Source organism: Cherax quadricarinatus, chromosome 76 (genome assembly GCF_038502225.1).
Source record: "Cherax quadricarinatus isolate ZL_2023a chromosome 76, ASM3850222v1, whole genome shotgun sequence".
Classification (NCBI taxonomy): domain Eukaryota; kingdom Metazoa; phylum Arthropoda; class Malacostraca; order Decapoda; family Parastacidae; genus Cherax; species Cherax quadricarinatus.
Window position 1 is genome coordinate 6,358,116 of NC_091367.1, and position 14,398 is coordinate 6,372,513.

At 35.9% G+C, this 14,398-nt stretch overlaps 3 protein-coding genes across 5 annotated transcripts in view; 2 read left to right on the forward strand and 1 right to left on the reverse strand.

Annotated features, from left to right (window-relative positions):
• Positions 1-14,398, forward strand: part of LOC128703610 (calbindin-32) — a 474,209-nt gene that overhangs the window by 85,545 nt on the left and 374,266 nt on the right. The gene's annotated exons all lie outside the window — the stretch shown is intronic.
• On the reverse strand, positions 1,916-6,787 carry LOC138854962 (uncharacterized). Its single transcript, XM_070101206.1, has 3 exons — positions 6,585-6,787; positions 6,111-6,284; positions 1,916-5,740 (listed from the first exon to the last, which is right to left on the reverse strand). The coding sequence occupies exons 1-3, from the start codon at positions 6,592-6,594 to the stop codon at positions 2,088-2,090; spliced, it is 3,837 nt and encodes a 1,278-aa protein (XP_069957307.1). The 5' UTR covers positions 6,595-6,787; the 3' UTR covers positions 1,916-2,087.
• Positions 12,456-14,398, forward strand: part of LOC138854963 (uncharacterized) — a 2,255-nt gene continuing 312 nt past the window's right edge. Inside the window, exons 1-2 of the mRNA XM_070101208.1 lie at positions 12,456-13,405; positions 13,575-14,398. The exon at positions 13,575-14,398 is cut by the window's right edge and continues 312 nt beyond it. Of these exons, the coding sequence (XP_069957309.1) occupies positions 13,312-13,405; positions 13,575-14,086 (606 nt within the window). The 5' untranslated portion in view covers positions 12,456-13,311 and the 3' untranslated portion in view covers positions 14,087-14,398. The remainder of the gene's footprint in view (positions 13,406-13,574) is intronic.

The window sequence follows — 14,398 nt, forward strand, 5'->3', positions numbered from 1 at the left end:
GTTTGTTTGTTTCGCTTTATTCGTGAAGTGTTAGGTTGGGGTTTTAAAATTACATACTTCAATTATTTTCGCCGACACAGTGATACTTTTGACCCTTGATAAATCAAACATATAAGATTAATTTATATTTTCGTCTTGATAATTTCACAATAACGTGAATATAATGTATATCAAAACGATATTTAACAAAGATACAGAAGCAGTATTACTGTGCCACTTGACATGCTTTCTCCAGCTTCGAAAGAGGTCATGTGTCGTGATTCTTTGATAATGCTACTAAGTCTTTGGTAATACTGGTTTTACTAGTATTTTATCAAGGAAATTTTTGGCATATCCATACTTTTGTAAGAAAATTCAAATTGCCATAAAAATAGGAGGTGTTGTTAATTTATCGGTCAAGGGAAATCACCTGTCACTGTCTGAATCCCATGATGACCCTCTGGGTGGCGTCAAGCATAAAATGCTGAATTTAATTTTGTTCTTAATTCGAAAGCATGTAATATCAGGACAAATACAATCTAATTTTCTTATATTTAGTATTAGTGAATGTCTCATGTCCTGTGTGAGATAGTGTGTACTTACCCCAAGGGTGATCATAGTGTAGGCTTAAGATATTGACCAAGCAGTGTTATTAGAGTGCGTCTAAATTTCAATCATTTTCCTGAGGAATAATGTTTTATTCAAGGGATATCCGGTCTAGGACCAGCGGCTGGAGGGTCACCATTTTCACACCTAGGTGTTTCTTCCGGTTTTGACCATGACCTCGCCCTCGAGACTACCACACCCTTGACCCCCCAACCAATACCCCCGCCCACGACCCCCCCCCGCCTCGCGACCCCACCATCGCGCCGCGCGCCCACCCGCGCGCCCCGCCCCGCCCGCGCCCTTCGCAACCCCCGTGCACGCCCGCCCGCGCGCCCGCCCGCGCCCTTCGCGACCCCCGCCCGCGCCTTCTGCTGCGCCTTCTGCAGCGTCGTCCAGATCGCCCCCGCGCCTCGAATTTTTTTTCTTATGATCTCCTTGGATCAAGGTTTTTGGATTTTCTTGTCGAAATTCTCCATCTCCTCGGATCAAGGTTTTTTGGATTTTTAAGGTTCCCCCCCTCACTTTCACCCCCATCCCAAAAATTTCTCAATATTACCAAGTTTTTGGATTCTCCCCTATGGGGTTTCGAAATTCTCCATCTCCTCGGATCAAGTTTTTTTTTGGATTCCCCCCCTATGGGGGTTTCGAAATTCTCCAATCTCCTCGGATCAAGTTTTTGGGTACCCCCTCACTTTCCCCCCCCATCCCCAAATTTTTCTCAAGTTTTGGATACTCCCCCCTATCAATATCAAAGTCTCCACTTCCTCGGATCCCCCTCCCACTTTCACCCCCCAACCCCAAAAATTTCTCGACAATACCATACTCCATCTCCTCGGATCAAAGTTTTTGGATACCCCCCTATGGGGTTTTCGAAATTCTCCAATTCCTCGGATCAAGGTTTTTTTTGGATTACCCCTCCCACTTTCACCCACCCCCCACCTCAAATTTTTTTCTCGATAATACAAGTTTTGGATTCCCCCCTATGGGGTTTTCGAAATTCCTCGGATCAAGTTTTTGGAATCCCCCCTCTGGGGGTAAGCATTCAAAATAGACTCCTCCTATGGGGGCATGCTTACTACAGGTCTAAACATCTTCCCCTTATTATTTTAAAATGAACTAAAAGTTTCCTCTCATTAAGTTAAATGAACTAAAAAGGGTGTTTACTCGGCGGTCAGTGACGTCCTCTCATTAAGTTAAATGAACTAAAAAGGACCACAGCATACAAGCTAAATCTTGTCGACTTACCCCTATGTCAGTGACGTCACGTGATGACCGCGCACACAGGTTGAATCTTGTCTACCCTTTTAGTTAATAAGGGGACATAGCAGTGACGTCACACATACAAGCTGAATCATGTCGATCCTTTTAGTTCATTCAAGTTAATAAGGGGATATAGTACCTACATCATAGGGAAAACATTTTCATCATCAGAAAGACACATTTCAGGATAACACTAATACACAATATTTTTTTTTTTCATTATTTATTATACAAGCAATACATCACTCTATTCTCCTACGTTTAGATGGTGGAATATCAGGGTGTCCATAAGCCAAGGATTCATTAGTATTCAAATGATATCTTTTATCATCAAAGGCTGACAAACCTCTCTTATTAATTCTTACCGTACATATTTCACCTTTTACATTACTTATAGACTTACACGTGAATAATTCTCTATCTACATTTGATAAAACATTCTTATATCTTGCATGTGTTAATAATGGCATAAATTGCGAAGGAATACCCTTGGCTCTGCTGACATTAGTTGATCTTCCAGCAATCTTGACAGAATACATTTTAGCTTTCAGGGCTATCAACTCGCTAATATGGTTATCACACATTTCAGATTTCAATAACCCCAGCTCCCCTTTTCTACTATCATCATATAAGGGATGCTCAGGACTGAAATTTGAAAAATCCATATAACCTAACAATGGTTCACTTTTTAACTCGGTGTACAAATCTTTACATTTCAAGCTAAAAATATACGAGTCAGTATCGGTATAAAGAAGTCTTACATCATCACCATAATGTTGTTTTAAAACTTTATACCAAAAATGATACAATTTCTTTTTAGCTATCTCAAGAATTTGAAAACCGAGATAAAGTGGTTGCTTAACTTCTAATATATCTTTATTGAATGTGCAAATCACTCTATCTTGATTTAAATGTGTGATATTTTTTAACAAAGGATCCTTACTCGCTCTAATAAATGCTTTCTCATTATTGATATATCTATATTTCTCAGCATACTTTGTAATATTCAGCAATGATTTCCCATATATGGCGTTATTAGTTAATTTGAAGGCTTTTGACTTGATAGGACATCTTGTAGCTGTTCTCTGTGCAATATTAGTTGATATGAAAGGTTCTAAAAATTTTGTCTGTGTATATTCATATATGGTATGAACCTTTTCCACCTCTAACCCAAGTTCCAGTAATAACTGTAACAATTCTAGACTGATCAAATAATTTTTCTGAGGTAAATGACTGCCCACTAATTTCCCATTAGATTTGGGGATCTTTCTACCTTCATTTTTCAATATAGATTCACAATAAGGAGATAACATCTCTTCTGATATATTCATATGTGATAATATTAAAGGAAGTTCATCAGTGAGTCTAGCTACCTCGGGGGATATGTGCTTGGTATCACATTCTATCCAATATCCCTTTTGACCTTCACAGGAAACATTACTTAATCCCACATCGAGGAAAGCATTCTTCTCGTCATTGGATAATTTTCTGATACCATTCTGTGGAAGAGCTTCAACCATCGCACTAGCATACAAAGAATTGAAATCTAGATATAGAATATGAGTGCCCATTCCACTCTCAACATCAAAATTAGGGTTAATTAGGGGATTATCTGCTTTAGAATACTGATTAATTGCGCAGGTAAACCCACCTCTGAGATTCCTTTTAATCAAGTCATATAATTCATGGGAATATATCATATCTAATCTTACATTAGTTTTCAATAGGAATGCATCCCAACTGAATGATGGTAAACTTATATAATTACTAACGTCTAACTTATAAATATCCTTGAGTGTTTTACGCCACTCCATGAAGACATCGGCTAACAAACCAACATCTGTCTTGAGATATAACATCAAGTAATCTCCTAAAGTCTTACATTTACCCAACTCAAACACTTTCAATGCATGTTCATAATCTTCTTGGCTGATAGCGCTATTTCTCAAAGAATTAAAAAAATGATCTTTACTCGGTAATTTTGTTTCATCGAGCTTCTTTAAACTATCAATATAATCATAACACAAAATTTGTTTTCCTTTACATAATAAAGGTAAGACATCTCGAGGCACATCTTTCAGAATAGTCTCTGTATATTTCAGGGATTTACCTGCCTTGATATGTTGTTCTGCTAACGTGGAAAGAGATCCATTCAATAAAGACAGTGAATCCTGAAACCTAACCTTACCTATGTCTACTTTCAAGAATTTGAATCCTTGTTTCGAATGAATTTCAACGTTATATTTATCAACATTCAATTCCTTTAAAATTATTCCTAAATCATACGACATGTTATGACAAAAAAGCAATAATTTCTCTCTCTTGTCTTTACACTGCATATTACATCGTGCACAATAGGCTCCAATATAATTATTGAAATTTAAAGTATGGTCATGGTGTTTATGTTTGTCCTTGGGGTTTTTGAAGGTGTTACCACATAATTCACAAGTGTTCTGAGAATCATGCCTCATCTCATCCTCCTCTGACATATGGATTTCATGATACTGTCTTCTAAACTTTATTTTATTCCATTCACCACTAACATTTAAAATGAAATGATTAACAGCATCCTCCCCCTTATAACTCTTTATACACACTATTTCTCCTTTGCGATCAAATATAATATAACAATAGGCAATGGCTTTATGACGAGACTCAATTTTACCTGCTGGGAGAGTGGTGTCTAATGCACATTCGAAATCAAATACACCGATATATTCGTTGGAATGCGTATGACTAAAATTTTCAAAGTGTACTGTTGTTCCTTCCGGGGGGAATACGAGAACCTGATTGATTTTACATCCATCTTCGTGGATATCTAACTCTTCCTGTGTATTCAACTTCATCAAACAACTATGACAGTGCTTCTTTACACCTTTTTCTGTCATTATCGTTCTAACATACCCGTCAAAATCTTTGATTAAAACCAAATGTCTTTCATTCAACAATAACGCGCACATAATGTCCTTATATTTCTTATTCCCCTTACGACACATAGCCATAAATGTCCTATCTTGATCCTTTCTTAATTGATAAACATATAATGACACTTTATTTTCCTTCTCTAATATACCTAACTTATCACGCGTAATGGGGAAATCATCTATAGAAGATTTTGCATGATTAAGACAACCTCTCTTAGTATTAACTGCTCTGCGAATATCACGCCATGACATGTTCTTTTTATGACATTGATAGGCGGCAAAAGCACGCAGTACACATAACCCATCATTAATCTCTGGATTAAATACATATTTCTTCCCTCGCAGTTTCTCGGGATATGCCACATATGACCCCACTTGCACTCTGAATTCTACTTTAACATATTCGATACTGAAAGATTCGATTTGATCTATGATCCAGCCAGATCCTTCCTGATCTTGCAACTCTGACTCGTATCTTTCTAATATTGTTCCCACCCATCGATCAAATACTTCAGAGATTTCCTCTTCACTTACTAACTCAAACGCTAAATTTATCACAAATTGTCCATTTTGATCATCACCCGATATGTTTTGACGTAATGTCCTTATAACTATAATTGGGTGGATTCTGAGCGACATTGCTAGAGGCGATCTATCATACATATCTCGCATCTGTTCTATAAAATAATCCCTATAAACATGTAAATACATTCTTAACTCTCTGTTATAAGATGAAGGAACACTATATTTCCTCACTGTATGTCTACCTCTAAAATTCTGGATATATGTAATAACTTCTGGGCTCTCATCTTCACTATTATGCGTGTCAGACACGTCATGCGAGGTAGTTGCTCTCTCATCATCATTAATGGGGGCAGAAGTACCCGCACCTCCGCATTGTGAGGTACCAACACTAGCACTCTCACCACCAAGCTGGGCAGTTTGATTCACAACACTACCAGGTGTATTTCCTGCAGAGGAAAAAAAAGCATATCCAATTCATAACCCAAAAAAAATATTAAGATTTCAATGAACAGAGGAAAAAAAAAGTATATCCAATTCATAACCCAAAATATTAAGATTTCAATAATATTACGTCCAGTAATGGAGGGTAAGAAGGTCACCCTTCACAATTTTTACATAATACGTTTTAAGATTTCAATGAACAGAGGAAAAAAAAAGCACATCCAATTCATAACCCAAAAAATATTAAGATTTCAATGAACAGAGGAAAAAAGCACATCCAATTCATAACCCAAAATATTAAGATTTCAATGAATAGAACAAAAAATCTTTTCTCGAGTGACTAGCACAACAAAAGATCACAAATTGGTTACATACCTGTTTCTATAGCCTTCTTCCATAAAGCATCTACACGTGCCCACTCATTATCCAATTGCAATAACCTTTCATTGCGTTGTACACCGCCTTTCTCGATTACCAACGAACGCTGCTTTCTAATCGATAATCTTCTCTTCACCAATGCTTCCAAGTATTTCGAATATATGCTATCCCCTGTTAAGAATTTCACTTATTAACGCACTAACCCAGTAAAAATTTCACTCGTATGCTTCAACAAAAATTAAACATGTAAAAAACAAGAATTTTCTAACAATCTCCTCTTCACCAATTCACTTATTTAACCCATTAAAAATTTCACTTATTTAACACATTAACCCATTAAAAATTTCACTTATTAACGCACTAACCCAAATTTCACTCGTATGCTTCAACAAAAATTAACCCAAATTTCACTCGTATGCTTCAACAAAAATTAAACATGTAAAAAACAAGAATTTTCTAAGTACAACTTACCTTTCTCCATGATGTGCGGTTCAGCGTTGGAAGATGAGGTCCTTTAACTTAATGAGAGGAATACTGTGGGGGGAAGATGAGGTCAATCACGGATGATGGATGGAAGCACTGTCCTCGCTCTGAGTGTCTCATTGAGCTTATATAGGCCGCCCCCTCCCCCCGACACATGGTGTAATGCGGTTCACACCTAAGGTAGATTTAAGATAATCATCGCCTTACCGAACACCTGGGTCAACACAGGTCAGACAGACAGCATGTATGTGCGGTTCAGCGTTGGAAGATGAGGTCCTTTAACTTAATGAGAGGAAACTTTTAGTTCATTTTAAAATAATATGGGGAAGATGAGGTCAGTCACGGATGGAAGCACTGTCCTCACTCTGAGAGACTCATTGTGGGTCACCCCAACACATGGTGTAATGCGGTTCACACCCAAGGTAGAACATAACACCTGCGTCAACTCAGGACAGACAGGCGCCATGTAATGCGGTTCACACCCAAGGTAGATTTAAGATAATCATGAACACCTGGGTCAATCGCCACCCTAAAGCAACTAATTTTGGTGAGGCAGTCCTGCTCCACATTAACTGTGTCCCCTTATTGAACTAAAAGTATTATATATCTTGAAAACCCATTAAGACTTACAGTGTACAAGACGCCTCTCTATGGTAAACACCCTTTTTAGTTCATTCAACTTAAAGAGAGGAAGCTTTTAGATCATTTTAAAATAATAAGGGGAAGATGTTGAACTTGACAACATACACATCTGCTGACGTTGATATATTTCGTTATCCATCAAGGATTATCATTGCCGGTTATTCGAATAGTGGCAAATCTTATTTCACATCAAAATTAATAAAGTTATACCACGAGAAATTTCATAACATTATAATATGCGGGGTGACATCACATCCCTTAGAACAAGATTCAGAGATAACTCATAAATTAACATTAAGTAACGATATTATCGACCCGCAGAATGTCATTGCATCACCTGATGAAAATACAATAATTATTGTTGATGATCTATTTTTAAAAGCAGGTAACAGTGAAATTATTCTCGAATGTTTTACTAAAGGTAGACATCATAATATAAGCATTATTCTGATTACTCAAAATATATTTCACGGAGGACGATATAGTCGTACCATGGCTTTAAACGCCACGCATTTTGCTTTATTTAAAATGAGGGATCTTGGACAAGTAGAGATTCTGGGGCGACAAGTGTTCGGAAAAAATAAGGAATTTGTAAATATATATAAATCTGCTATAAAACGATCACCCTTTGGTTATTTATTCATAGACCTTGCATTAAATACACCAGAAGCATTACAGTTGCGAACCAATGTGTTACGGCAGGATTCCTACGAAATTGTATACCAATGGAGCGAGCAAAATTAATTGAAAAGGTTTATAGAGATCCTGGATCTGCTGGGTCATTCTCTGGTGTAAACAGTTTATATACAGCTGTAAAAAAGATCGATCCGTCCATAACCTTGAAAGAGGTCAGAAATTTCTTAAATTCAGAAAGATCATATACTTTATACGTTCTTAAACCTAAGAAGTTTCCTCGTAGGAAAATAATTGCTCCTAAACCCAGAGTGATATTAACCTGTGATTTGGGTGATATGTCTAAATTATCCAGATATAATGATGGATATAAATACATTCTCGTGTGTATCGATGTTTTTTCAAGATATTTACAAGCAGTACTCATGAAAAAGAAAGACGGACCGAGCACTTTACATGCATTACAAAACATATTGGAGAATGAAAAGGCGAAGAATATATCGAGATTATTTACAGATAAAGGCAGGGAGTTTCTAAATAAACAGGTACAGAATTATCTCCAGAGTAAGCATATAAAGTTATATCATGTATTTTCGAAAGAAACAAAAGCTTCCATTGCAGAGAGAGGCTTGCAAACGATGAAACGTAAATTATACAAGTATATGACAAGTGCCAATACATTTAATTATTCAAAAGTGTTAAATGAATTAGTAGATGCGTATAATTCATCTCCGCACTCGGGGATTGGCGGTAAAACCCCATTGCAAGTCCATGGTATTACGTCATTGAATGATATAAGGAATCAGTTTCGGATAAATTATAAAAATGGAAGATCCAATAAGAAACGAATCAGTAAGAAATTGGCTGTTGGAGACACAACAAGAGTGACTCTTAGCAGATCATCCGCGTTTAACCGAGGGTTTCACACACAAAATACAGAGGAAATATTTAAAATATATAGAATTAATAATTCTCAACCTATAACAACATATCATTTGAAAGATTTGAAAGGTGAAAAGATTAAAGGAATATTTTATCGCGAAGAATTGACCCCAGTCATACCACCTCCAGAATATATTATCGACAGAGTATTGAAACGAAAAAAAATTGGTGGAATTACGCATTATTTGGTATCTTATAAAGGTTATGATTCCACTTTTAATTCGTGGGTCAAAGAAGGAGATTTGTTGAAGGTACAATGAAAAAATCATTATTAGAAAAATTTAAAGAATTAATTACATTACTTAATAGTCTCCCACGCAATCATCGGAAGAGTTTATTACATACAGCAATCATCGGAAAGTTTATTAAAACGCACATAAGTTGTATCAGTGAGATTTTCAAGAATTTGATTAAGAATAAAATACCATTAGACCCTAAAATATTTAAAAAGTACAAGAACGAGATTAAATCATTAGCTTGTAAGAAAATCGGTTTTCAGCGTAAAAAGAAATATTTGCTGAGTATCAGAGGTGGAAATCTTCTTGGCATTATATTACCTCTAGCAGTAAATATTATTTCGAGATTGTTTAATAAATCATGAAAGAATTTTATCTTGTACCAACTTCAGTTATGAATCGGAAACCTCTCGAGTTAGTAAAATCGGAGGGTGATGAGAATTTAGAAGGGGGTGGTGGTGGTGCATGCTTGAAGCGTGGTGTTAAACGCAAGTTTAAGACTACTCCCGCTAGGCAGGTCAACCCACCTGCTCTCACCTCGGTGAAACCTCAGAAAACCCCAGATTTGTCAAGATTCATGCACATAAGAGTGAGTGCGAGAAATATAGAATATGTGAAATCAATGTTGGTATTATTGCAAAGAAATCCTTTGGTGAGTTGGGATGAGAATGGTGACCTTCTTACCCCCATTACTGGACGTAATATTATTGAAATATTAAATGTTTTATCAGAAAATAATGTGAAATCAGCGAGAAGAATCGATTCTGATTACTTAACAGAAATAAAGCATTTATTAAATATATCAGGTATACATTTTGATTTTGTGAGGAATACAAAAGTGAGAAAACAATTATTACATAAAGGAGGCGGTGTAAGGAGAGAAACATCGTGGATATCATATTAGGTGAGTATATAAACTCTGTGATGTTATGTTTTTATTTAGTGTGTGTTATAAGAGTGTGGAGATGGCTGAACGTCTTCTATACGTGTGTAGCGATTCAAGTCTCGATTTATTTCCCGCCAATACACCTTCGGCTTTCATTAATAAATTATATGACCCCATTATATTAGATAATAAAATTGATTATGAGGTTGCTCTGAAAAATATAATTTACCCCAAGACGCATTATATACCGCAAAAGAATTTGAAGATATGTATTACATATGAGAAATCTACAGTAAATAAATATATGCATAAAATTGATATGAGCAAAATTATTGGAGGTGATATGACAAGGATTTTAGAGGCAATAAATGAGGATATTAATGCAAATCTCTTAATAGCAGTTAAACATACAACGGGTATTATCATCCCCAAAAACTCAATTGTGTTCACATATCATCCAGGAATAAACAGAGTGGTTATTAACTTGAAAAAAAAAATTATAATACCTTCTGATATTACCAGTGCTTATGTGGGGTTGGAATTTGATAAAGAAGGAAGCGATATGCTAGGGTTCTCAGGTAATGAAATTTTGTATGTCTTTACCAATAAAAAAGAGATTATTTTTAACGAGTCTGGTGTGAAGGCGGTAAACCCACCCGATCCTGAATCAGGTATTAATTATATGTTAATATATAGCGATTTGATTGATCCCATTAATTTTGGCGATCAGTTGGTATCTCTTTTGGGAGTAGTTGATATTAATACATTAAGATCTAATTATGACCCCACAATGTATAAACCACTTAATAAAAAGATAATTGATCAAGTGAGTATTAAGCTCGCTGATCAGAAAGGAAGGTTAATTCAATATAATGACAAGTGTTCTACTGTATGTGTACTACATTTAAGACCTATAAAACGAGAGTGAATGATCAAGTTGAGTTAATATTGAACGAACCGTCAAGATGAGAACCAGTTTCTCTCCTCCTTCAGTGGAATCATTCCTGAAACTCTTTGATACTTCGAGGGTGAAAGGGGGAGGTTTAGATGATATTATATTATATAAAGCTAGAGGGAGGGGCGGAGGATTATTGTCATTTCTCGGTGGGATGGCCAGAAAAGCATTACCATTCTTATTGAATACCTTTGCTCCGGGAGTATTACAATACGGGCAAAATGTGTTGAACGATGTTAATAATGGTATTGCATTGAAAAATTCTGCGAGAAATAGAGGCGTAGAAACATTGAAGGGTGTCGGACAGAAGTTATTATCCGGAGGAAGTAGAAAGATTGGTTTGAAACGATTGAAATTTAATAATAAAAGAAACTGGAATATTTAATTAATTTTAGTTTATTGTTAACTGTCATATTGTTAGTATGTCGGCTGGTGCTCTATACGTTACACCAGGGGGACTCAACGCCCCCGTCCCCACTTATTCTCATTCCATAACTGATGGATTCCCAAAATTACCAGGACATACCATTATTGAATCCTCAATAGCAGCTAGACGCACATGTGAAGTATTACCAGTAAATCAAGGATCTGATAAATTTCTCGAATTTAGAATACAAAGTTCAGAAGGTCATTTTTTAGATTTAACGAGTCTGGCCTTGGAAATGAACATAAATATAACAAATGAGGATGGGAGTGCACTGGGAGACGATGATAAGGTCATATTTGTGAACTCTATAAGTCAGACAATATTCAAATCTGTGTGTTTGTATCTCAATGAACAACTTATAGAATCGAATCCATTTTATTCATATACGGGTTATATTAAACTGCTTAAGCATTTATCCCCATCAAAATTAGATACATTGGGAAGAATAGCATTCTTTCGTAATAAAGACACAGCAAGTAGTACTATTACAACAGCTGATTTAGATGATATTAAGAAAGACGAAGGTAAATTAACGAATGAAGTGAATACTTGTTTCCCTTTGATGCTGGATGTGAGTAGTTTTCACGAATATATCCTGGATAGTGTCGAATGTCGATTGAGACTTGAAATGCATTCACCCGCATGGGTAATTATGACTCCATTAAGCGGAAAAACATATAAATATAATATTAATTCCATTAAATTATGGATCGATAAAGTTATTCCGTATACGAATGCATTAATTGCATTGAATTCAAGCATGAGGGCAAACCCGCAGGGGTGTGAATATCTGTTCAAGAAGACATTATTTAAATCATATATTCTGACATCTAATCAAACACAATTGATCGCAGATAATCCTTGGGGACAAGTCATACCCGATAAGATATTTATTATATTAGTTGATATGAAGACATATGATGGAGGATATAATTTTAATCCATTATATTTTCAACATGAAGATTTGAATCATTTCGGGGTTACAATTAATTCAGAAATGATTCTTAATATTGACTGTAAGTTCCCTACCCACGCGAGTAGGTTATATTACGCTACCTTGAAATCTCTGGGTTTGGAGACTGATCATCTGATTACATATAAGAGTTTTCTCCAAGGCAGAACTATATTAGGTGTTGACCTGAGAAGTGAACAGGTTAAGAATGCTATATCTGTCGAGAAGAATGGTAATTTGAGAATAGATATGACATTTGGTAAACCGAAAGATGAGAATAGAATTTGTCTGATGTTTGGTGAAACTAATGCGATTTTAAATATAAATGAAAATAGAACAGTGATAGTGCATACGCGAGTATAGATCATGAATTGTGAAGAAATAAATATTGCCTTGAAACATCATACGGGAAGATATGCCTCGTATTTGGGATGTTTTGCCGCAAATAATATAAATGAAGTTATTATGAGGATAAAAGATAAGCCGGTAATTTTCATCATTAATATATTGAACGATCAAGATGAAAATATGGGTCATTGGATTACTATATATGTGAACAAACACATATTATTATATTTAGATAGTTTCGGGGTGGATTTAAAACATTATACAAATATATATGAGAAAATTATATACAAGAGAAATTTCATGTACGGTATTAATCAGAGGATTCAACATGAAAAATCATTGGTGTGCGGCTTATATGCTATATATTTTGTGTATAAGTTAACAAATTATAGCGTCAAGAAAATTATACCATATTTGTTTAAAGATTTTGGTAGAAATAAATTAAAGAATGACCAATTTATAATGAAATATGCATATGAGCATTTCAATATACCCTCATGTTCAAGTGTATTTGCTAATAATTCAACGTGGAATTATGAAAATCTGTGTAAAATATTGGAATTATAATACGGTGGGGTAGAGGCGTTTAGAGGCGGGGCGAAAGGTTAGAGGCGGGGCGAAAGGTCATAACGCTGCTATAAATGCCCGTGCTGGGTCACTCTTTGCATCTACTGTCATTCAAGTTGGGTCAAGGATGAATCCAATTCAGTACTCCGTTGGAGGTGTCTGCGAGGAGGAGAGAAGACTGCATCCCTGTGTATGTCGGAATAATCCACCTGCGGTAAATGGTAAGTGATTTTTGTTCATTATCTGAGTGAATCTTGTTCTAATATTGAAAAAATCTTTTTTACACATAAATGATTTTAGAAGTGTAATGTATTAACCAATAAAACTTTTTAATGCAATTAAAGATATGCCTTATTCTTCTTCTAATCGAGAATTTTTTTTCTTTGCCAGATGCGAATATAATGCGGTTGTTGGAACTTATTCGCGCAAATCAAATCCGACAGGAGCAAATGATTTGCGAGTTGATGGGATTGTTAGGAGCGAGATCCACCCAGCCTCCTACCCATCCATATGGAGATGCTGTTGCTACCCCTCCTACCAACGAGACTTCTCCCCGACCTCATGTGGATGTTGAGACTGTGCCTCCTACTCAGGCGGTTGATGTTAACGCTTTTATCCAGGATATTGTAACTCCTACCCACGCCGAGATCGACCCTTCTCCCCAGTCTCATATGAGTGGAGAATGTGTTAGTAGTTGTTATTGCGATAAATGCGTATGGAGCGAGATGGAATATTTTATGACAAATTCCCAACCTACTTCATGTATGGATGAGGATTCCCCCATTTATTATCCACCAGCTTCCCCCCCAGAAGTTTATTGTATAACAGATGAGGAAGAAGATGACGACCCTGAACAAAATGCACAGAAATTCTACAAGAGAAGAAAAATTACTCTACGTTGATTTTAGTCAATGAATTGTAGCTTTTTTCAATGAAATTGTATTTGTTTGTATTACCAGAAATGTAATGGCTGTATAATAAATAATGAAAAAAAAAATATTGTGTATTAGTGTTATCCTGAAATGTGTCTTTCTGATGATGAAAATGTTTTCCCTATGATGTAGGTACTATATCCCCTTATTAACTTGAATGAACTAAAAGGATCGACATTGATTCAGCTTGTATGTGTGACGTCACTGCTATGTCCCCTTATTAACTAAAAGGATCGACCTGATTCAACCTGTGTGCGCGTGACGTCACTGACATAGGGGTAA